Source organism: Clupea harengus, chromosome 5 (assembly GCF_900700415.2).
Source record: "Clupea harengus chromosome 5, Ch_v2.0.2, whole genome shotgun sequence".
Lineage (NCBI taxonomy): Eukaryota > Metazoa > Chordata > Actinopteri > Clupeiformes > Clupeidae > Clupea > Clupea harengus.
In genome coordinates this window covers 25,752,239-25,776,263 of record NC_045156.1, presented here as the reverse complement: position 1 = coordinate 25,776,263, position 24,025 = coordinate 25,752,239, and the positions used below count along the sequence as shown (strand labels likewise).

Here is a 24,025-nt window from a genome sequence, read left to right as displayed (position 1 = left end):
TATCGTATTTGTGGTATCGTATCGTAAGTATCAGGTATCGTGATATTTTGGCAAGTATAGTATCGAAGTCATAATTTTGGTATCGTGACAACCCTAGTAGGCAGTCAACGCATGTCATCCATGATGCAGATACATAATGACTTTTCTTGTTATTTCTATTCAGATAATGTAACCTAATTAGACGAGTGCAGAATGAATCCGTTTAGATGTCTACGCTCTCCCGATGACCCACTGCTCAGCTAGACAGGCTTTCACACACCTGTTCAGTTCTGCTGGGACTCTGCATGCGTTGACAGCATCAAATGACCTACAGTTTGGTCCCAAGAACAATTTTAAGTGAAAAACGCTTTGAAAGGGAACACATTTCAATCTAACTAACGTTGAATCCCATAGTTACCTGAGACGAACCTAATAAAGCTGTTGCTGTAAACGCTGAAGTCCATCCTTTGGTGTCACCACACTGTGTGGAGCAAATTAGGGAAGAGTGAAAGTACTAAGAAAACCTGAGTTTCCGTCTCAAAACTTTGATTTCCATAGAAAATAAGGCTGACCTCTCTGTCTCCCAAAGTCGCTCGCACCCTAGCTGAAACATTTAACATTTAAGCAACCTTGCTGCGAAGTTGCAAATGTGTTGCAGTAGACACATTTGGCTGATTAAATTGGATGTGTATAATTTTACAATGTGTGTCATGTTATACATTTTACATTACATTCTTCAGAATGGGTGCGTTTCTGGGGTAAGCCATGTTGATTTCAACAAGAATAGGTTGTCATGGAATTTGAGTGAGCAAAACTGTGACTTGAGCATGTCTGGTGAGCTACAAATATGTGTCAACTAATTAATTGTCCTGATTTATTGATTGGGTGTTGAGCTCAAATATCAACACCCTTTCACTCGAATTGCAGACTGCACCTTTAAATGAAAAGTACTGAAGTCCCACCCATTCTCACTGTGATGAGATGGTGCTTGTGTTTGTGTGTTCCAGGAGAACTCGTCAGACTGTGGCCGGGGTCACTCCTTCAGCCCCTCCATAGGCACTCTTCTCTCCCTCCAGTTTCTCCTCCTTTCTATATGGGTCACTCCTCAGGCCCTGCCTCTCTCTCTTTAACTCTTCCCCTCCCTCTTCCTCCTTCTCCTCCTCCTCCTCCTCCTTTCTATATGGGCCACTCCTCCGGCCCTGCCTCTCTCTCTTTAACTCTTCGCCTCCCTCTTCCTCCTTCTCCTCCCTCTCTCTCCTGCATCACCTATATGCTTTTTTGTTCTCTCTCTCTCTCTCTCTTTCCTCTTCTGCTCTAGTCATAGATTATAAAGGGACTTCCTGTTGACCTAATATGGAAGCCCATCTCTGTGCTGCTGCTATGCCCACTTAGCTTCACAGGTTGTTGCCTAGTGACAGTCGCCGAGCTACGTGGTCTCCAGCCAATCACCCTTCAGCTGTGGAGGGAGTTGCCGTCTTATAGTGTTTCTCTATGTAAAATGTTGAAATAGCAGTGGAAAGAAGTGGAAGATGTTAACCAGTGGCAGGGGGACAGAATTGTCATACGAACATTTTCAGTCACCGACCAGCTAAGAGAACGACAACGGACGACAGATGCCTGCTGCCAATGGAACACTGTGTTTTAGATCATACGACTCTGACCACAGAGGTCAAAGTTCATCCCGCGTATTCATCGCAGAACTGCAGAGGGCCATCTGTGGCCTGCTACTTTTGCCTAACCTAAATGAAACGGGCTATGGAACATTCAGCCATCCACATGCATTGAAAAAGGGAGGCTTTAAAAATGTATGATTTTTTGTGTTTAAAACAGAATGAAAAGAAAAAAAATAATGGTGTGAGTATTCCAAGCGCACCTCCATACTTAATGGGATAAAAGAAGAGTGTAGGTGTTAACAAAAAAAACATGTTGTTTGTTCATGCACTGTATCTACTTCTTGCCAAAATGAGATAGACTTTTGTGGTGTGGTCTTATTTTTCTAGCCAAATTAGATGGAGATAAAATAAAAAAATTGATAGAAGGACTCATATAGGAGGGGGAAATCCAGAAAAGACAAGAAAAAAAAGAAAATGGAGGCATTTGTGAAGCATCCGAGGTGGAATCATCTGGAATCATTCTTCTCTGACTAGGGCCTTGGTCTTGGTGGCAGCTTAGCCAGTATAGACCCCCCCCCCCCCCCCCCCTGGATTTACGGAAGAGAGAGGACCTGGAAGGATCTCACACAATGCGGAAACACCTCCTCCAGGGACAAGTTCACCTGGATACGAGAGGAGAGCAGGATAGACAGCTGGGAAGACGGAAAAAAAAAAAAGCTCAAGCAGACATTTTAATTTTGCAACGCAAACTTCCTCTGGCTCTGATACAATCGGCGATGTGTAGGATCATCATTTGTGGGGGCCCTGCGAGGAAGGCTGACAGCTCCTCTGCGCCGAGCAGGAGGTGCAGCTGATAACATTTCCCTCACGTTCCTCTTGTGTTGCCGCCGACAACAGCAAACAAACATGGCACTCACGCTTTCCTCATTTCCCACCGCTGCTGAGATTGTGTGTGTGTGTAGATGTGTGTGTGTGTGTGTGTGTAGATGTGTGTGTGTGCGTGTGTGTGTATAAGCAGATGTCCTGTCCAACGTACCTGCCATTCTCATCACCACAGAGCAAGCCTCCAGCTGTGAGAACACTGCATCAGGCAGATGATAATGATGATAATGAATCACACAAGGGTCTGAGGGGGGAGTGTTTGTGTGTGTGAGGGGAGGGGAGGGGGGTGTTTATGGTGCTGTGAGCTTATGTCGGGACGCTGACGGAAGGAGGAGGGAGAGAGGCAAACTGCTGTCTCTCTTTCCTCACTCGCCTCCAGAGGGTTCTATTCATTCATGGGACTGTGAGGCCAGAGGAAAATTGTGTTATCTGAAAATGAGGTTCAGACATAATGTTATCTTTTGTTTTGAGCTTTTTTTTTCCCCCAGTGCATTTCTGAGTTTCTCGACCTCCTACGCTATGTATTCACAAGAGCTATTCTGCCATTTGCAGCCATTTGAAAAAAGAAAATGCTCTCCAAGTTTTCTTTTGTTTTCATTGTTGATCAGCACCAGTCCTAAAAGATGAAGGTTTTTTTCAGATGTCAGACTTTTCATCAGTGTTTTATCTTTTCTCTAACTTTTTTTTTTTAGGAACAATCTCACCCCTTTTGGTCGTGCCTTTACGCACTTGTTTGTGTTGAACAGCATGGGCTTTTCTGGATTGCGGTATATCACCTTTAACAGGCGCAGCATTAGCCTGTGGGGCTGTGGTATCCCTTCCCAAGTCACGTCAAAGGCCTTACAGCTTCCATAGCAGAGCATCGCGAGAGGGAGTCGAGAGGAACGCAGCCTCTCTCTCTCCCCTGTCCAGGTTAACAGACTGTAAGTTTAGCTGTTATCCTTTTAGGCCCATTCCCATTGGGCCATAGCTATAGCTAACCGGATGCTGTAGCCACAGTCTCTTTTGCGTGGGGGGACAGCTAAAGCTACAGGGCAGCGGTATGTGTACAGGCCCTTAGACTTTGCCTAAACTGATGATGCCATCATCAGAAACAACATAATGGCTGTTGCGCTATTCTCATCAAGCTCTTAATAGGGTTTGAGCTCTTCTCCTCATTGGCTATCTAGCCGCAGTGTTTTTCGCAGGCCTTTTCTGAAGAAAGGCTTGTCTCTTTTTCCGGAGTTCAACTTAATCAGCCTTGGAGCGTCAGTGTTTCTATTAGAGCTACCTAACTGCTGTAGACATTTTCTGCTAGGGATGTGAGATGCATATTTGTGTTTTTTGTGCTTTCGTGTGTCTGCGGCTGAGTGTCTGATGTGCGCGTGTTTGTGAGGGGAGTGTCTGAGGGATGTGTGCACATGTTGGATAGGTGGTTGTCTTTGTAGTGTCAACTCAATGTGATCAAAACGGTAGGGAAAGAGAGTGGTGTTTGCTATGCTATATCCATGCGGGATCATTTGTCTCCTATGACGTGTGTTATGTGTTTATGTCTGGGGTGGGTTAGGATTGGAAAGGGGGTGGGGGTCTCTGGGGGGAAAAAAAAGAAAAGAAAGAAGAACATCCAGTCATATCATTTGGGAGAAATGATCCTATCATCACAGAAGTGATAAAGAATGTTTTCAATATTGATGTCTCAGTTTTTCTAAGACAACCTAGGTAGGAAGCCTCCTTGTGTATTTCTAAAACTCTTCCTCTCCTGCATCCTCTTCCTTTCTCCTTTCCTCCTTCCCACCCAGCTGTATTTTCTCATTCCCCTACTCTGGTGATGTATTGGACCCCCCCCCAACCCATGAGGTTATCACGGGTCAGTGTCATTGGCCACCTCTGGTCAGGTCCTGTGTTAAAAGCACTGATCCACGTCAGCATCAAGTCTATTCTTACCTCTGATGCCTGGCACATGAAGACTATGAGAATTCATCTCCCGTGTGTCAGGGGGGCCGTGACTGTTCCTTAGGCTTTCACATCTACTTCATAAATCAATGGGGAGGCTCCTCAGAACAGGAAGTGGACGTGTCTGTCTCAGTGGCACACCAAAACCTGCTCCCCTGGAAAAACAAGCGACTAACGTCTTTAGTATGCTAACGTCTTTAGTATGCTAACGTCTTTAGTGTGCTAACGTCTTTAGTATGCTAACGTCTTTAGTGTGCTAACGTCTTTAGTGTGCTGATTGCCATTCAAATCAGTGGTGAAAAGTGAAACGTCAACCAGATGTCCATGAGTGCAATAATCACCGAATGCCCCCATACTCACTCCAGCTCTGTTGTTGACTTTTTTGAACATCCTCCCTTTAGTAAGACCTCTACTAGTAAGACTGAAGACTTTATGGTGGCCTTACAACTGGAGTGGTGTACGCAGTCATTACCTTATTCTCCTGCTGACATGGATTCTAAAACTTTGATTTGTTCGCTTTAAGGTGTGGAACACATTTAGGTGGAGGAAGAGGAGAGCCTGGGATTGTGTGTGTGTGTGTGTGTGTATGTGTGTGTGTCTGTGTGCGTGTCCCTCTAAGGAAAAAAATAACAAAGGGAGAGATTTCTTTTGGGCTTCATGGTCCAATATTTTTGTGGTTTGAGAAATTTTCATTTTGCCAAAAAAAAAAGACAAGTTAAATGAAAGGAATGGTTTGTGGGGGAGAGAGAGAGAGTGGGGCGTCTCTTCACAGTCAGCTTCCTGGAGGGGACGGGGATTGAATCCCTCCCCCCACCTTCGCCTGCCCCTCTCGACCCTGTTGCCTTGTCTATGTAGGTGCGTTTCCGTGGACAACACACGTATGTATGTGATTCTGTAGTCCTTAGTCTGGTGCCCTGTGACCATGTCTGACAAATGTGTAAAAGAAAAAAAAGCAGTATAAAAGATAAGATTTCAACATTAAGTGAGACTAAAAAAAAAAAAGAAATATAAACATACTATATATATATAGGACTAAAGTTCATCTGATAATAATCATGAGTTTGAGGTCTGCTATCCAGTGGGAGTTTTTCTGTTTGTGCATTGGTCAGTGTGTGGCCTCCAGCGACGTTGGTCCACGTTGCTCCATTTTTTTGTACAGAAGAAACTTCAAAAAGAAAAAAGATGAGGGCAAAATTTGTAAAATATTGTGTCTGTGACTCCTTGTAAAATATTTTCAAATTGTTTATTACAGAGAATCAGTTATTAAATAATGTTCATATTTTTCACTTCAGCTCCGTTTGTGGTGTCCTTCTTTTTCAAACATCCTATGAGTCTTTTAATGTATGGACAGTGCATATGGACTACAGATGCATTTCCCCAAGGGAATGTGATTACGCTGCAGCAGCATTTGGTCATTGCATACTGTAACCTATGCAATTACGTGGATGCTAAGACTTTACCTCACAAAAGAAAGGTTTGACTGTCATAACTCTCCTTCTTAGACAATAACCCACTGACATGCTCATGCTATTAAACTATTAATCAGTCAGTGTTCAAAATGGTTGATGGTCTTTATTCATTAACTTGTTAGCTACATAAAGGTAATTCAAGTATGTATCTGTTTCACATAGATTGGTTACTAAACTTCTATAAGTGCCTTTTTAAAGTCAGTGGCTATGAGAGATATGTGTTGGTCACAGGTACGTCCCCACTCCCCAATGTCAAAGGTAACGGCCCATCAGTCTGGAATGTTCTTGTGGCCCCCTCTGACCCCCACACAACCATTTCACAACAATGGTCCATACAACAAATCCAAATCAAATAATAATGTTTAAAAGATGCCATCACATTGCAGTCCAGGAATAATACAATATGGAACGAATATAAAATGAACAAACAGTTGTCAGTCTATATAATGGAATGTATTATAATGATAATATAGAGAGAGAAGTTTTAAAAAGTTTACAAAATGAGTTGCTTTAGTCTAACCCCTACACAAGCATACAGTCCATGTGCATTTTAAGAAAAATGGGCAAAGTGAATAAACAGGGCTGTAACGCCAGGGGGGATTAACCTGTGTGTAACCTACATGCATCATGCAGTTTCTTCAGGTCTTGGCTTACCTAACAAACAGACTTATAGTACTCAACAATCTTTGACATTTTGACTGGTCTCTTCTCTCTCTGTTCTATTTATTTTCTGTGGGTTTGGATATTCTTAAATTAGACCTTGTTATCAATGAGTTCAGTTGGTTTTTTTTTTTTACAGATGATGTGTGAAATGCTACTAAGAATGACATAGCCTATCCTTCATCATGAGCAGTGTTCGCATATTTATCATGTTTCATACTACAGCCCTCACCTCCAGACTGCAGAACAGTTTCATCCCCAGGGCCATCACAGAACTAAACAATCACACAACCCTCATACCCTCCACCCAGCACAACTGCACTTTTTTTAGTGGTTGCACAAACAAATTTCGTTGTGTATCCAATGCACAATGACAAATAAAGTCTATTCTATTCTATAGCCTGTAGGCCTACTCAAGATGTGGTACCAGGCTACCAGATAATGCCGTGTCAATCATGGCTTTTGTCTTACCGAATGCAGTATGCTGCCATTTTACAAGCAATCCACCTGCTGCCTACGTGCCTCCAGAATTTGTACTGCTGTTAGTTCCGATGTTCAGGTGCCACTCGCATCCTCTCTCAACTCTCACACACACAACACATTTTATCTGAAAAGATGACGAGGGTTCAGACCTCAGTGACCATAACTGGTTACAGGCAGTAACACAGGCAGTTACAGGCACTGCTATAGGCAGAATTACAGTTAATTGAAAATGCTAGTCCAAATCCAAAAATGCAAAAGGGTCAAATAATAATGTATAGAAGATGCAATTGCAATGCAGTCCAGGTATAATACAATATGGAACGAATATAAAAATAACAATACAAATGGTCAGTCCATAGAACGGGATTTATGAGAGTTTTTTTTTATTTTTTTTAAGTCAGCTCACATTCACATTTACAGAATGAGTTGCTTTGATCTGATATTAATGGAAGCCCGCTACGTGTAGGCTTGAGTAGCATCTCATACAGTTTAATGATATGCTGGACCAACAGAGCAGAACTAAAAACACCCTACTATGAATGTGCAGGCTGTGGATCACTTTCGAGAGAGAACATTTTTTTTGTCTAAGTTAAGTCGAGTTGCAGATCTGATAAGCTATCGAGGTTTGTTTTATGAGAAAAGAGGATGTTTCTTGTGGTTGATGCAGCAATCAGTCATTATTCCAGTAAAGAGCAGTAACGAAGTACGTGGAACACTAAGGATCTCAAGTATGTCAAACTTACCATATACACTGTTTTAAGATATATCCAAGGCTCTTAATTTATATAAACTAGGCTTCTAATGCAATCAGGTCTGACAACCTTTGGTTGTCCTGTATGATAATTGGGTCCTCTGACCCTTTTGCCTGAGATGGTTCTCAATGGCCTACCCCCATTGCCATCCTACAATTGGTGGCAGTTGCGTACTCCTCAGTTGATGTAATGTTATCCTCCACTGACAAATTTGCTAGCTTTGTCAGTGATATAACCAGAGAATGTGTGGGATATGACGAGGGAGGAAATTAATAATAATAATAAACTTGATTTGTATAGCACCTTTCATACATAACAATGCAGTTCAAAGTGCTTAAATTAAATGATGGGGCCATAGTTCAGGTACTCAGTACAACTGCCTTACTGTTTAATGTCACACCAGCATTCCACGAAAAATAGCAGCAGAAAAGCTGAGATCAATCCTGTTTTGTGCACATAAAGGACAAGATGTATCTCATAACACAGAACTTACACTACAACATGATATGAAGGCTATAGGCTAAAGAGCGTTAGAGTCAGGGGCAGAAGAAAAAGAGAGAAAGACTGTGGGATGTCACTCTTACATCTTTTAGTTTGAACGTGTTCATTCTTAAAATACTGGAACATTAGCCTACACAATGCATGCATTACAGGCATGAGACGTCCAAGTTAACTAGCTAATGTTAGAAAGCTAAAGATCTTACAGGCTAGATTTAACATTAGTCTTGGGCAAAAAGCGTGTGCTAGGCAGCATTTAAGTTTGTGAATGTGTGGTTTATTCTGAGACTGATTAACACATACCATCCATTAAAAGGTGTTGAATCAGTGTCCTCTGATTCAGATGTAACTTTAACATTTTATACGATCTGTCATTCCTCAAAGTATAGCACTCATTCATGGACATTCTCTTTTGCAGTACCCTAGCCTATCAGATTCACATCACAATGTCCCAACCATACACAGCAACGGTCCTTCCATTTATCATCATAAACCAAATGTAGCCTAAACCAAATATCTTAAAGTGACAATACACCATTAATCAATACATCATCAAACAGCATCACATTGTGAACATTCATTTTTTAACTGAATATTTAAAAACAGATACACAATAAGCAAAGAATTTAAGGATGAGCAAAATATGTTATTTGCAACGATTTATTCTGATTGTAATTGTCATTTTTTTTATCTACCTTTCTACATTAAATTATTTTCATTTGGACTAGTCTAATTAATTTCAGGTAAACAACTTCTGAAGAATGCCTTCCTGAAGAACTACAAGGGATTTAGAATTTTTGCGAGCCAATACTGTGATTGCGTAATGCTAACAGAATCACACTAATAAAATTTAAGAAGAACAATATATTATTGCTTGCGCCATTCACCATTAATTTCTCTCTAAATGGCAATGGATTCATATTGAAATCTGCAAAGTGCAGCCAATACTCTGTAGTGTCTTGCCTTGTCTATCTTGCAAGGATTTCAATGGTAAGTACATAGACAAAAAAACACTCAATATATCTAAAGATAAAGTTTGAAAGCATGTTGGTAGCGTTTAATTTCACTTTAAAATAGTAAAAAGTTATATACACATTCATAAACATCCATTTATGTATTTACAAACATACAGTACAGCATATGAAAACTGTGAATTCATGATGCTAGTTATTTGGTCATTTAGTCATAAGATTATTTAGTGATAATTAGATTGACATTTTGAATGCTACTGTAAAGGAATCCAAACGATTCAACCCGCAAAAACACCTGTCTGTGCAGATTCATCCATGATACCTGATTGGGTTTTTCTGTTCATCCTAACTCCTTTGGTGTGAGTGGGTCTTTCATAGCATCTGCAGGAAGTCCAACAGGGCCTTGTGCCATGTCTCTGGGTCTTCAAGGTAACAGGGGTGCCCAGCTCCCTTCATCACTACAACTCTGTGATTGGGTAAATGTTTGAGGTTGCTAAGCGACAACTCCCCAAGTTGAGTGTCCTGGTCTCCGTAGACAATTAGAGTGGGTGTCTGAGAGGAGAAAGATATTGAGAAATCAGATGCTCTTAAACAAACCATTCAGGCCATTACAGACACAAAGACTTGCTTAAATCACACCAGACTGTCAAAGTGACCAACTGCATTAGCCTACAACTTGCTAGCTGTGCTCTACAAGATTCGTTTGGCTTAATTATCTCACAGCACTAGATTTGTGAAAGGACTTTCTTGTGTATGAGAGTAATGCTGTTTGTTTTTCCCTTCACACAGAAAAGCATATATAATACTGCCAAAGACAACAGCAGACTATTCTACTATTCAATATCTACCTGAGCTACAATTATGCCAGCCAGTCTTGCTCCCATTAGATGCCATGCACATAAACGTGCCATACAACATACATTCACATACCTGGACACTGGCGTACTGCTGGGCAATGAACTTGTCCGTGCAGATGGGCGCTATGGGCACATAGGCCTTCAGCAGGGGGGCGTGTTGGAAGAGGAAGGGCAGGGAGTACATGCCACTGAGAGAGGGGCTCACTACCACCACTGGGCCCAGTTTGAGAGCCTCACACACCTGCTGCAAGAAGGCTCCCGGGGCCAACTCCCCCACCGCCACTGGGGCCGAAGCAGCCTTTGACTGTCCTAGGCCTACAGAGATGACACAAAGGACCTCACAACTGTTAAGAGGATTGTTTATGTCATAGTGGAGTGCAATGTAATGAGTTCTGATGATAGGATTAACATTGGTCCCTGATAGCAAAAGACCAGAGGACCACTGTCGGCCCACTGGGGGCAGAGCTGGAGGTCCACTGGCCTCATTGGTTTTCGGGCGGTCCGCTGGTGAGTTACTGACAAACAACGGACCGTTTTGCCACTCACTTTCAAAACCTGTTTTTCTTTACTAGTTTATACTATACTACGTCAGTCATTTTCACCACCCCCTTAACATTTTTATTGATGTTACCAGTGCGTAACATATGTCTATAATCGACCAAATCATTTTTCACTTTGATAGCCTTCCAGTAGGCTATGAACTACTTCTGTTTAGTTAAATAGATTATGCCAAGGATATGATTAAGAAATGACAAGAATTGCTAACACACTAAACACTCTTTACACTAAAGATGATGGTGGACCGAGAACGAACAAGTGGCATACAACCAGAGGGGTGCCGACCAAAATCCACCGGTGGGCCGATATATATGCTTGCTACCTGGGGGTTGTCAGACATGACCTACTTTAAAACTGGACAAGCGGGTTGTCTAGTCTACTTTGAATTGGGAATGCAAGCTTTACTTTTCTGTGTGTGTATAAGTATATACGCAGAAAGTGTGTTAATAAATTCACTTGGCTCTCTCTCCATGATACAAAATAACTAGGAGAGTATTCAGAAACGTTCATAGAATTCAATGGTAACTCAGATCAAAATCCAGATTATGTTCGATGTATCCAGATTATGTATCAATTCTGTTATGTTAGAATTGAGTCATCCTTCGTTTAAGTAAACACTAAACGTCAATGACCACGTATGAGTTCACGGGAAATTATGGGGAATTTCCATCTTTGCAATTGAAACACAGACTACCTGGTAGATCGACAGCCACAGTTCGACAGCCCGCCTTTGCCAAAGTCTCAAGGGTCCCGATATTGAGCCAGTTCTCGGAGGAGAAGCGGATACCATGCAACAGGAGCACAGAGAGCCGTGGTTCTCCCGCCCCTGGCTCACCCTGTCGGTAAAACAGCGGCGTCCCACCGCAAAGGTCCACGGTCACCGTTCCCTCTGAGAGTTTCACTGTAGACATCTTCCTGTAAAGAGTAATGATGCAAATACAAGGCAACTTGTTCTTGCAACTATATCTTTGACAGAATTGTTTGAAACGGGTGGCAAGCGGTCCACTACAGTAACCAAATGTAGGCCTACTCGACAACAATCATTCTCTCTAGACTACTTTGTAGGTTGAAGTTCATTTTTTTTCTCACAGGAAGTTTAAAGTTTTAAAAGAATTCTACTGACCTCTAACGGCTGAATACAATATTGTACACGTACGGTGGCCCTAAAGTGCAAATTCAGAAATGTCATTTTATGAGAGACACCAGTCTAGTCCAATTAACCTTACAGAAACAGACTAGGCCACTATAAGAGTTGTTGTAGGGCTACTTTAGTCTGCCACATAAGCGTAGAAATAGCCAAGATAATTACTCAGTAAGAGGAGATCTTGCCACATTTGCCAATAAATTAGCATAGCTGATCAATCTGGATGTAACATTTTGGGGAATTTCATCACACTATTTTACGAGGGCCAGTATGACATGGATAGTCCCATTGGAAGGCAGTGTCACCAACTGTGTAGCCTAAGGCATAGTGTAGGCCTACATGTCTACACACGTTTAGTTACTATCATATTAGACTAGAGATACTAATACATTCGTATTTCTTATTGGTTGGAATACATTCTTCTTCTAGAAATCGTCTGTTGCTTAGCCAATTGATATAAACATACATTTGTCAGTTGTCCACGCAACGAATTGGCTACGATTAGGGTAGGCTAATAAAGACAGGCCTACATTTTCACCACACTGTTAAACCTTATCACCAGATTACCCCACTATTCTTTAATTCATTTAGATTCCACTTGCCTAAGGCGAAACAGCACTGCATATTTCGGCAAGGCAGTAAAGGCATTCATCCGGATAATTTGTTGGCTATGAAGAATTGAAAGGAAAATTGCCAAGAGCAACTCATTGAAAAACGTGTTTAAAAGTCAGATTTGGTTAACTATTAATTCATTGATTGCACTGTTGCAGTGCGCGGATGTGGGTGTCCGTAGCGACGTCAGGAAAGTTTGTGGCATCGATTCCCTTTAAATAGTAGCCTAGCTTAAAATATGTATTCTGACATACATAGACGTTGTAATATACATTAAATGTATAACACAGACTTAATTTCGCTGACGGTAAATGTTCGTAAAACGTCTCAGAAACTAGCCAGGACACCCCTACGATCACAAAAGAGTTGCCGGACAAGTTCCAGCTAGACCATTTGTAGGCTTCCTCCGAGGTTGAAATCAACCACATGAGTATAATGAACGCAGTTTTTCTCGGCGCGTCTTTGATTTTTTGGAGTTTTCCTGCCGACGGTAAGAATTCTAAAACGTCCTGTCGGAACTAATATAAGAGTAGGACAATAGCCTATACACGTGTTTTAATGTTAATGTTAATCTTCCTTTTAAACAGTCTATTTTGGGTATTTTTATAGGTCTCATTATTTAAACGAACCTTTTTACTCTCAACATATAAGTGATATAAGTTATAATTTTTTTCAGGTCATTCCTATCACAAAAAAAGTTGTTTTATTCATAAAATTGGTAAATCTTGAGGAGTCATGACATCAATAAGTTGCCACTTAAACTGGTGGATATTAGGCTAAATGGTTTAACTACTGTCATACACACATACAGAGAGGGAATTTGTCTGTGTGTATGCCCATGTGTTGTCTGCATATGGTGTGGATATATGTTTCCATTGTATGTCAGTGTCCTTTTCCATCTATGCTTAAAAAAAGGATTGTAGGTCCAAAGGTTGTGTTTGTGTCCAGAGTTCGCTACAATACATGTCATCTAGGAAAGAACAGGAGACCATGTTTGATTAGACATCAAATACCAACAACACTGTTGCCACTTTTTGAATAGTCACTCTTAAAGCAACACTATGCAACAATTTGACACTTTTTGAGGTATGGTTTTATAGGCAACTAGTTTTGGTACCATCCTCAAATTCGTATTGATTGCATATGGTCATGTGAAAGACAGATAAACACCTGTGTCTTTCCCACTAGCCATCCAGGATATGCACTATGTAGTCCTGTGTTCCGGGCTGGAACACCCTGCAAAAATGGAAGAAAAGCTTTTACAGCATGACATTGCCAGCTATACTGCCAAAAGACACCAGTTAGTGTGTTGGCAAGCTTCTATCAGTGCCAACTGGGCTGTTGGTGATGTTTGCAAGAGTTTTGCATTCCTTTTAGGTAGTTAGCTTGCTAGTTTTGGAACAGAACTACTTATTGCTGCTTTCAGAATACATCTGTATTTTTAAAACGTACCCCAGATTTTGAATTTGATTTGTAAGCGTGCAATACCTACTAGTCCGTTGTTCATCTTCAGGATGTCGGAGGCTGATTTACTTGTCAAGGGTTTCAGAGGGTGGTTTATATTGGATGGGTATTTTCCCTACAATTTAGAAGCCCGCTCATAAATATTCATGTTTGTGTTTATGTTTGTGTGTTGCGTACAGGGAGTCGCAGTGCACTAAATGACTACCAGCGCTCCGAGGGGAGGGAGCTGGTGGCTAAACCCTGGAATGCAGACAGGGTGCGCCTGATCCCCGGCCTCACACTGGAGCAGTGTGCCCAGAGATGTACAGAGGGAGTGGATTGCAGGTTCACACACTCACTTTTGGGAGCTCACAAATATACACACAAGACAACACACAAAGGGCACACACACAAAGCATACAAACAAAGCCAAGCATACAGACTTGATAGGCATGCGATTCAGGCACTTGATTCCTACCTATTCCTCCTTTTTCCACAGCATGGTGCAAATCAGGCAAATCGTGCAAATGGTGCAAGCAGTTTAGCCAGGGTGTTCAGCTGAAGAAGGCTACACTGTTGGACATTTATAATCAAGCAGTTTAGCCAGTGTGTTCCTCTGTGTTCAGCTGGACATTTATAATCAAGCAGTTTAGCCAGTGTGTTCCTCTGTGTTCAGCTGAACATTTATAATCAAGCAGTTTAGCCAGTGTGTTCCTCTGTGTTCAGCTGAACATTTATAATCAAGCAGTTTAGCCAGTGTGTTCCTCTGTGTTCAGCTGGACATTTATAATCAAGCAGTTTAGCCAGTGTGTTCCTCTGTGTTCAGTTGAACATTTATAATCAAGCAGTTTAGCCAGTGTTTCCCAGTGTTCAGCTTAAGAAGGCTACACTGGTGGACATTTATAATCCAATAGTTTAGACAGACCTACGTTCATTAATAGGTCTGACAGAATTGGCACAGGGTGAACAGTGAGAGGGATTCATAATTCAGACCTGGTGTCACCAAAGTAAATGTACACACTGCACTTTAAATCAATGATTCTCCAGTCTGTGTAGTGTAGTCTGAGCTATTGAAGCTTTAATTATTATGTCCCTCTTAGAGCATTCAACTATGAGACTCGACCAACTCTCGCTTGCAAACAGCTCCCCTGGGTTGGGGATGGAGATAACGCAGAGGTCAAGAGGAATGTGAACTGTGACCTTTATGAGAAGAAAGGTCAGGTCTTTTGAAATGTTATAATCTGCTACCAGAATGCCAGTTGATGTTATATACCAGTCCAATCATGATATTAAACATGCTCTAATCACTTTTGCATTTCGTGCTGGCTTTGATCAGACTTAGCCACTGTCCACCTACTTCCTTCTGTGTGCGGTGTGCAAACAAAGTCAAAGGGATCCCCATCTCTTTGGAAGTTTGCTTATCAAATTGTGTTCAAATTAAAGTTCCTGATTACAGAGTCCAGGAGAGTCCCGTCTATTTTTGTGAAAGCGGCCTCAGCATAAATAATTCAGAAAAAGTATAGCTTACCATAACCTTGAAATAAAAAAAAACATATCTTCAAAGAGCTATGCAGTCTGCATTAGTAGCTTTCCAAACCCCAGTTTTCAGTTCCAGCTCCAGTTTCTGTTGTCGTAAATAATGACGGCAGATGGATCTGATTTGCTTGGTGACTTTATTGTACTGTTTATTATGGTTGTGGAGTAAATAGCAACAGCGTGTTTGTTTTCTTTGATGCACAGTGTATGTGAGAAAGTGCATTGTGGGAAAGGGAGAAGACTACCGTGGGAAAGTGTCAGTGACAAAAAATGGCTACAAGTGCCAGCAGTGGTGGTCAAAGTTCCCTCACGACCACAGGTGAGTGGCCTTCTGCACAAGTGTCACGGAGGCAGAGGATGCATGCAGCAGACATCGACGGAATTACACCTTCACTTTACTGTAATCCTGTCAGTCCATCTCTTCTCTGTCTCTCTGTCTCTCTCTCTCTCTCTCTCTCTCTCTGTCTCTCTCTCTCTCTCTCTCTCTGTCTCTCTCTCTCTCTCTCTCTCTCTGATCTCCCATGTTATTTCCTCTGCCTCTCTTATGCTTCCTTTCTCTGCATGTCTATCACAAACCTAAGAACACACACCACAGCCACACCCACTCGTTCTGTTCCTCTCTCTTCCTGTCTCTGCCTGAATATGTTACTTTTGCTCCAACCTCTCACCCCCTCTCCCTTGCTTCTCATATGCTGTATATCTTAAACACCTATGCATATGCAGACACACACACACACACACATATACCAAAACTACCTCTTGTCTACTTCATAGATGGACTCCCACAGCCACTAACGGCCTGGAGCTGAATTATTGTCGGAACCCAGACGGGGATCCAATTGGGCCTTGGTGCTACACCACTCACCCAGAGCACCGCTACGAGAGCTGCAGTATCCCCCACTGCAAAGATGGTATGGTCCTTATAGTGGAGGGCAGCATAACATATATGCTTGAAAATTGAGTTAAGATCACTCCAGTTGAATTGCATTTTTCTTTCTCCTTTCGAGTTCATTTCCTTCTTGTCATTGTAAAGGAAGAGTTTTGTTGGTACATCAGGAGTACAGTAGCTTGAGTGTGAACATGTTTTGTTAGCTGTGTCTACATGTCCTGGAAAAAAAAGTGTGTATGTGTGTCGTGTGTGTGTTTGTGTGTGTGTGTGTGTGTGTCAGAGGTGTGCATCAGGTGTAATGGGGAAGACTATAGGGGACAAGTGGACCACACTGTAAGTGGCCGGGAGTGTCAGAGATGGGACCAGCAGCACCCTCACCAGCACATATACCAGCCTGAGAAGTATGGCCCTTGACCAACAGCCACATAGCCGTCATCATACCCCACACACAACCTACTCATTCAGAGACTTCACATGCTACAAGCACAATGTTTATGTGTGTGTGTGTGTGTGTGTGTGTGTGTGTGTGTGTGTGTTTGTGTGTGTGTGTGTGTGTGTGTGTGTGTGTGTGTGTGTGTGTGTGTGTGTGTGTGTGTGTGTGTGTGTGTGTGTGTGTGTGTGTGTTTTCCGGACCAGGTACCCAGAGAAAAGCCTAGATGATAACTACTCCCGCAACCCTGATGCGTCACCAGTGCCCTGGTGCTACACCACGGACCCTTTAGTTGAGAGGGAGGACTGTGAAATCCGCAGATGCTGTAAGCCAAGACACCTCCGTGCTTATCTGCATTTGGTTATCAGTCCACTCAATCTCCACCCAGTGTTTTGGGCTTTTAGAGGGAAACTCCCAGAAATCAAGGTACAATCATGGCGTCAGATGAACAGTGGGCAAAGGGGAAATTCACGAGGCCACCAAACACTGTAGATCTGGCCCATCAAAGAGACTGTTAAGCTTTGTCCACAGTCATGGGTAGCAGTCAGGGAAGAAGACACAAATGGCCAATTTCTGCTTCACCCCACCGCCTCACAGACAGTAATTAAAAATGAATCAGTTCACTCACTTTGTTCCTCTACAAGTTGCTTTATTTTCACCATCCCATGATAAAAAGTGGAAATCCAAAAGTCAGAGTGCTGATCTCCAGAAAAACGTATATGGCGCGTGAAGATAATATGGTTTGACAGCACAGCAGCCGGTAAGCCTGCCAAACCGCAAGATGCACTTGATGAATTATTCACCTACAAACAATAGGTGGTGCTCTACCCAAGCACACTTGAGACTATTCCTGTAAAATCGAAATACATGTTCTGGGGGCTTTTTAAATTGCATCACATTCAGTAAACTTTCAGTAGGATCCAAACATATATCACTCACAACGATCACTCTGTAACTGAACTGAATGGCATGGTATATCATATGTTTCCAGTGTGAACTACACAGAGCTTTATAGGACATCTGTAAACTCTATATTACAATGTAATAATGATCCCATGGCTTGTCATGAATGCTTGTATGTCAGCAGCTTTTTATGCTCATATTCGACCTAAATACATCTCTGAATTGGATGATCAGTTTTTACTAGACTCATAGCTGGCCTTGGGTTGTATATGCCCCTTACACTAATTTGCCATCTCTTTTTTTTGTCCCATTCCTGTATGGATCCTTGAATCATCTTCTCTCTTTTCTTTCATCTCATCTCCTTCTTCTGCTTCCCTCGACTCCGTTCTCTTTTCCATTGTCTCTCTCCACCCCTCTCTTCTACCAATTTCTTCCCCCTTTCATTCCCCCTCTCTTTTCCTGCTCCCCTAATCCTCGATCTCTTTCGCCCCCCCCCCCCTGGTCTTCTCTCGGTTCCTCTCCGCTCTCCTCTTCTCTCGCTCGTTCCGTCTGTAAGCTGAAGCCCCGACGCGGCGCCTGCGCCCCAGCTACACCACCAACTGTTTCCGCGGCCGCGGGGAGGATTACCGGGGGAAAGTGAACGAGACGACCTCAGGAATCCCCTGCCAGCGCTGGGAGGCCCAGAAACCTCACCAGCACCCCTTCTACCCACACATCTACGAGTGCAAGTGAGCCAGACGCACTCCGTGAACCCCACACACCAACCTCTGACCTTTCCTGTTAACCCTAGTCTCTTGAAAAAAAAAAAAACACACCCACACATGAGCTGGAACAGTGACTGTAGACTAACCCAGACATCTTGCAAAAACACAAGAGTGTCCCATGGCACTGTTTACACACATAGCCACTTAAAACTTGCATCTGTCAGGCTAGAAGAAGAGTGACGAAACTCCACTGAATTTGAGCTTATTTGACCTCATTATACTTTAGTCTGCATCACGAGCCTGGTGAAGACGGAAAGTGAATGTCTGATTTCTATATGCTTTGTGTGATCTTTATGTCTTTCTTTTTATACAGTGTCTTACAGACATACTGAAACATACTTCATAGGGGTTTTGAAATAAAGAAAATGAAGCTACACCTGATGAGATGTCTAGAGTGACAAAACACATCAGTGATGAGATATGAAGCTTCTCTGAGAGGGAACTGTGTGGTTATGGTGATGTCCTGATTGGCCCAGCTGACTTTGTTCCTCTTGCCAGGGGTCTCGAGGAGAACTACTGCAGGAACCCAGATGGATCTGAGGCACCCTGGTGCTTCACGTCTGTCCCAGAGATGCGGACGGCACTGTGTCTGCAAATTAAACGCTGTGCTGACGACATTGAGGCAGAAGGTGCAGTATAGAACCATTTTCCTTCTAGTTCTACTGAAAGCCGCCTTCTATTTCAGTGTTGTTTGGTTTCAGCTCTACGACAGCTTAGAACCAGTCACGGGTGCAACGTACCTTTTTTGTCTGTGGTTCTTGAAGAAGTTTCTCTGTGCGTGAAGTGTAGCTCTTTTTAGAACCCCCATGAAGAAGCTTCTTTGAATAGACCAAGAAATCACGAGGTGTGTCACAAACCACTTGAGCCCACTTCTACAGAAGGTCCCAGTCCAGTCAATCTCACTGTTGCCCTGGGAAACAGGGAAAGTCAGTATGGCATCCATTGTACTCTACACAGTTGTGTTCACATTGCAGATTGCTATCACGACAATGGAAAGAACTACAGGGGCACGGTCCATAAGACCCGCAAGGGCATCAACTGCCAGAAGTGGAGTGGGCACACCCCACATAAAACCAAGTGAGTTCCCCCAAAACAACTAATCATGAACCAACGACGAATGCAGCTTAGTTCGGTGTATACCTCATCACCAAAACATTGTATAAAAAAAAAACGTATTACCAGTGCAGAGGTGTGCATTCCCCCGTAATATATTCTGCACACTGCAGCATCAGCTCTTTCAGCAGAATGCTTATTCTTGCCCAATGCTTCAATAGAGTATCATAAGGGTATTAAGGTAATGCTTCAATAGAGTATCGTAAGGGTATTAAGGTAAAGTTTTGAGTCCCCAGGATCAACCAAAAGACATACCCAGATGCGAACCTGACAGAGAACTTCTGCCGCAACCCCGATGGGGACCAGCATGGACCCTGGTGCTACACCACTGATCCCAAGACAGAGTTTGATTACTGTGCCATCAAACGCTGTGGTAATGTGACAAAATTGTTCATCAAAGCAAAGAATAACAGTAACAACAGCTACTTTTTTATTTCTTTATCCAAATAAGTAGTTGTATGTCATGTAGGTTCCCTTTGTCTTGAAGAAACACTATTATCTCTTATATATTATCTCATGATTATCACTATTATTCTCTTATGCCTGGATTTTCAGTCTGCTTTACTCCTTGCATTTCAAGTTGTTCTCTTATTTCATACACATTAAGGGCTCATTTCTTCCAGTGATGCTATCCAATATTGTCTTTTCTGCTGCTACTTTCTGATCTCTCGTTGGATTGAGGCTTCATTTCATTTTATGAAGTTTTGTCTGCATAATTAGATCTGTTCGTTCGTCATGTTAGAGATTTTTTTGGAAATGCTTCTGATGCAATGTAGAGTGCTGATTTCAGTTCTGTATTCACTGTAATTGGGAGGGTCTATAAGGTTCGAAATCGTAATCCATGTTCTTTTTAAACAGATGGAGTGATCATTGAGCCCAGTATCAGACCTCCAGGTGAGATTTTTGGTTGGTTATTTATTTTAGGTGCACATATTCATGACTGGAGGATTGTAGTTATTTATATTTATTCAGACCTTTTTTCAAGACCTTTCCGTAATAAGTAAATGTATTAGTAGGCTACTCTATAGTAAATGCATACTTTATATTAGTGCTGAAACATTAATTTTTTCATCAATTTGAAATATTACATGCAATTAACACAGTGGCCTGGGTATTGTTATTTATTATTATTATGCATAAGGTAATGGTTGAAATATCCAGGGGTATCCAAAATACACCTGCCACAGAGAGTTGAATTCACAGGTTTGCAAGTTTATTGAGCACTTCAACGTCAACCACATTCTAACTACCGACCGGCTCCAAATGATTTCCCTCCCCGAAAGTTCGTTTCTCTGCTTCACCGCTTTTTCATCTCAATCGCGGTTACAAAATAAAAGTCCCTTAACACTTTATGTGCTATTCATATAATAAATATCCCTTTCAAGCTGACAGTCAATTTTACCCTTGGTGGTTTTATTAGAAATGGGTAGATCACAGGAGAGAATCTGCTCAAAAGAAAAAAGATAAAAAGATGCTATTGAACAACAGTATTTTAATTTAAATATACTTCCTTTGTGTTGATTCTACATTAATTCTGTAATTTTACATTTAAATATCCATTATCAAAAGCTTCAGTCCTAAGAAGAAAAAAAGAGATTCATCACAAAAAGCAAACTGTGCGATGAATTAGTTATTTTTTAAATCGATTGAAAGCACAACTTTATATTAACACTGAAACTGAAAGAGCTGACATGGGGAATCACCCCTCTCTATCAGAAGTCTTAAGTTAGAAGTTGAAATGCATATGCAAAAAATGAAATGAGTCTTTCCTGGGTGTGTGTGTGTGTGTGTGTGTGTGTGTGTGTGTGTGTGTGTGTGTGTGTCTGGTGGGCACAGAGAAAGTAGAGTTCAGTGAATGTGGCAAGCGAGATGACCGGCCTAACCCTAGGCTGCGGATCGTCGGAGGCGTACCGGGAAACTCTCCCTGGACCGTCAGCCTCCGAGACAGGTCTGCTGTCTTTCTTTCAGCCGCCATTAGCCCTCTTAATTACATGTTCGCTCACCCTCAGAGTTCCACTGTCAAATACAGAGATCCCCATCTTCACTTTAAACATCTAGCTCAGGAGTGAGGGCTTGAATAATTAGTTTGCTGAAACATGTTTTGTTTTGCTTTAACTTATACACTGCATCAGTGGAAAATTCCTATTTTAGAATGCTTTCAGTATTGATATATGGAGTGCATATGTGATTATTCATTGGGAGATTCTCTACATATAACGGTAGTCTTCATTAATGACATATTTGTTTCTGACTCCTCCATCAAAGAATCTCCCTCTGTTTTTCTCTCTTCCCATCACTTACTATCTCGCATTGGTTCTGGACAGAAAAGGGAACCACTTCTGTGGGGGATCTCTGGTAAATTCCGAATGGGTTATCAGCACGAAGCAGTGTTTCTCCTCCTGGTATGACTCCATACATTTCTGCTAATATAAGAAGCCTTGCATTATACAACATTTTGTTTGTATGCACAATTCTTTTCCATGGCTACTGTTGATCTCTTCTTGAATGCCTTTGTGTGTGTGTCTGTGTGTGTGTGTGTGTGCGTGCGTGTGTTTTGTGTGTGTGTGTGTGTGCGTGCGTGTGTTTTGTGTGTGTGTGTGTGTGCGTGCGTGCGTTTTGTGTGTGTGTGTGTGTGTGTATGTGTGTGTGTGAGCAGCTATGTCGATCTTACCGGGTACTCTGCAGTGATGGGGACTCTCTTCCGTGACCCCAAGGTAGGAGAGCCTGACAGGCGGGTCATCTCCCTCACCAAGATTGTCTGCGGGCCTTCAGAGTCCCACCTGGTCATGTTGCAGCTGGAGACGTATGTGGTTTATAACACACACAGACTCTCTCTCTGTCTCTCTATGTCTCTCTCTCTTCTCTCTCTCTCACACACTCACACAAACACTCACATAGATGGATACACACATAGATGAACAAAACTTTTCCAACTTTCATCATAATATTTACTCACCTGTCAAAGTGTAAATGCTGCGTATGGCTATGCATGATGTACATTACATGTGCATAACACATCAAGTGAAACTATAAACGTCTAATGGAGCCCCTTCCATAATGCATCTATTCAGAACAAACCACCATGTACAGTACATGTGTACAGACATGTGTGTAATGTGTGAAAATAGTCTAATTCAAAAACACACAACATACAAAACTAAGTTTGACTACAGTACTTTAAATACTTCCGTATGTACAGACACGACATTCACACACACACACACACACACACATTTATCATCATCGGTGCATTTTTTTAGAGTGCTTGTGGTGCTATAAAGTCTAAACCTGTTCAGACAGAGCAGTGCATGGCAGTCTACTGTAGTGTGTGTGTGTCCATATCCATTCATCTCAATCATTCCTGTGCCTTCCTCTCTTCCTCCAGCCCAGTGCAGTTTAATGAGCGCATTTCTCAGATCTGCCTTCCCCCTGAGCGACACATAGTTCGAGAGGACACCATCTGTGAGATCGCTGGCTGGGGAGAGACTAAAGGTGAACACACATCAGAGCATCTCTTCCTCAGTCTCTCTCCCACTCTCTCTCTCTCTCTCTTCCCAATCCGATCCCTTTCAACTAAGATATCTTCACAGCTATGTGAACTATTTTGATGAGTCATCAAGTGATTAAAAACAGTTACATTGTATAATATGGGTCTATGTAATGTTTATAATTGTAACTTAATGCTGTGCAGTGAAGTGATATTTGGAAAATCTCTCTCTGAAAATCTTTCTTGCTCTGCCTCCCTCCCGGCAGGCACAGGGGATGAGTCAGTGTTAAACGTCGCTCAGATGCCTGTCCTTAGCAACAAAGAGTGCAACAAGTACTTCCGGGGTCGAGTGAAGGAGAATGAGATGTGCACCAAGGCTTTCCAAGGAGGTGTGGGTGCGTGTGAGGTGAGAGATGAAGACATCATAGATCATGACATCATAGATGCACTCACAAAGCACTCACTCGCGCTTATCGCCACATGCAGTCTTTGACTCTCTCTCATCTCTTATTTTGTCTAACCCTTTTCATCACTCTTTCTCTGTCTATCTGTTCTTTCACTTTCCCCTTCCGTTCTCTCTCTCTCTCTCTCTCTCTCTCTCTCTCATGCTCTCTCAGCGGGACTACGGAGGCCCTCTGGCCTGTCAGTACAGTGACTGCTGGGTGCTGGAGGGGGTCATTATCCCCATGCGACGGTGTGGCCACCCTGGCCAGCCCAACATCTTCATCCGCGTCTCCGTCTACGTGGACTGGATCAAGAAGGTCATGGTCATGGCTTAGTAGCCCCAGAGACGGTCCGCCCCGTCCAGCAAACCCCCCCCCCCCCCACCCAGTGCTGTTTTGACCCCTAACGACCCCTTCTGCTGTTATTTTTATCTGTGAACATTATACTCTTCCTACACTTTACAGTGTCTCACTTTGTGTCTTCCATGTGTTCTGGTGAAACAGGTTTGGGTCAGACAAATATGCTTAAATAATATTTCTGTGTATGTGTGGTTGAGTCTCACAAGCAAGTCAATACTCAAACAGAGACTGACAACAAGCCCAATGT

The 24,025-nt window shown here is 42.4% G+C and overlaps 3 protein-coding genes across 6 annotated transcripts in view; 2 read left to right on the top strand and 1 right to left on the bottom strand.

The window, feature by feature from the left end:
* cacna2d2a (calcium channel, voltage-dependent, alpha 2/delta subunit 2a) overlaps positions 1-1,124 on the top strand; it is a 195,085-nt gene extending 193,961 nt beyond the window's left edge. For all 4 annotated transcript variants that reach the window (XM_031568292.2, XM_031568291.2, XM_031568289.2 and 1 more), the window contains one exon: positions 987-1,124. In XM_031568292.2, coding sequence (XP_031424152.1) covers positions 987-1,109 — 123 coding nt within the window. In that variant the 3' untranslated portion in view covers positions 1,110-1,124. The remainder of the gene's footprint in view (positions 1-986) is intronic.
* A 7,010-nt stretch (positions 1,125-8,134) lies between these two features.
* On the bottom strand, positions 8,135-11,752 carry abhd14b (abhydrolase domain containing 14B). Its single transcript, XM_012822596.3, has 3 exons — positions 11,349-11,752; positions 10,170-10,411; positions 8,135-9,791 (listed from the first exon to the last, which is right to left on the bottom strand). Exons 1-3 carry the CDS (start codon positions 11,563-11,565, stop codon positions 9,612-9,614), a joined length of 639 nt encoding a protein of 212 aa, XP_012678050.1. The 5' UTR covers positions 11,566-11,752; the 3' UTR covers positions 8,135-9,611.
* An 814-nt stretch (positions 11,753-12,566) lies between these two features.
* mst1 (macrophage stimulating 1) lies at positions 12,567-23,880 on the top strand. Its single transcript, XM_012822584.3, has 18 exons — positions 12,567-12,900; positions 14,054-14,198; positions 14,954-15,069; positions 15,594-15,708; positions 16,164-16,300; positions 16,559-16,679; positions 16,915-17,033; positions 18,168-18,339; positions 18,874-19,004; positions 19,350-19,452; positions 19,725-19,861; positions 20,347-20,382; positions 21,325-21,436; positions 21,813-21,890; positions 22,145-22,291; positions 22,874-22,980; positions 23,242-23,381; positions 23,593-23,880. The coding sequence occupies exons 1-18, from the start codon at positions 12,837-12,839 to the stop codon at positions 23,752-23,754; spliced, it is 2,142 nt and encodes a 713-aa protein (XP_012678038.2). The 5' UTR covers positions 12,567-12,836; the 3' UTR covers positions 23,755-23,880.
* The last annotated feature ends 145 nt before the right edge of the window (positions 23,881-24,025 follow it).

Coding starts and splice junctions, on each gene's coding strand:
- abhd14b (XM_012822596.3), bottom strand. CDS start 11,565: ATGTCTACAGTGAAACTCTCAGAGGGAACGGTGACCGTGGACCTTTGC. Junction 10,412..11,348: donor TGTGGCTGTCGATCTACCAG/GTAGTCTGTGTT, acceptor TCATCTCTGTAG/GCCTAGGACAGTCAAAGGCT. Junction 9,792..10,169: donor AGCAGTACGCCAGTGTCCAG/GTATGTGAATGT, acceptor TTCTCCTCTCAG/ACACCCACTCTAATTGTCTA.
- mst1 (XM_012822584.3), top strand. CDS start 12,837: ATGAGTATAATGAACGCAGTTTTTCTCGGCGCGTCTTTGATTTTTTGG. Junction 16,301..16,558: donor TATCCCCCACTGCAAAGATG/GTATGGTCCTTA, acceptor TGTGTGTGTCAG/AGGTGTGCATCAGGTGTAAT. Junction 20,383..21,324: donor GCCCAGTATCAGACCTCCAG/GTGAGATTTTTG, acceptor TGGTGGGCACAG/AGAAAGTAGAGTTCAGTGAA.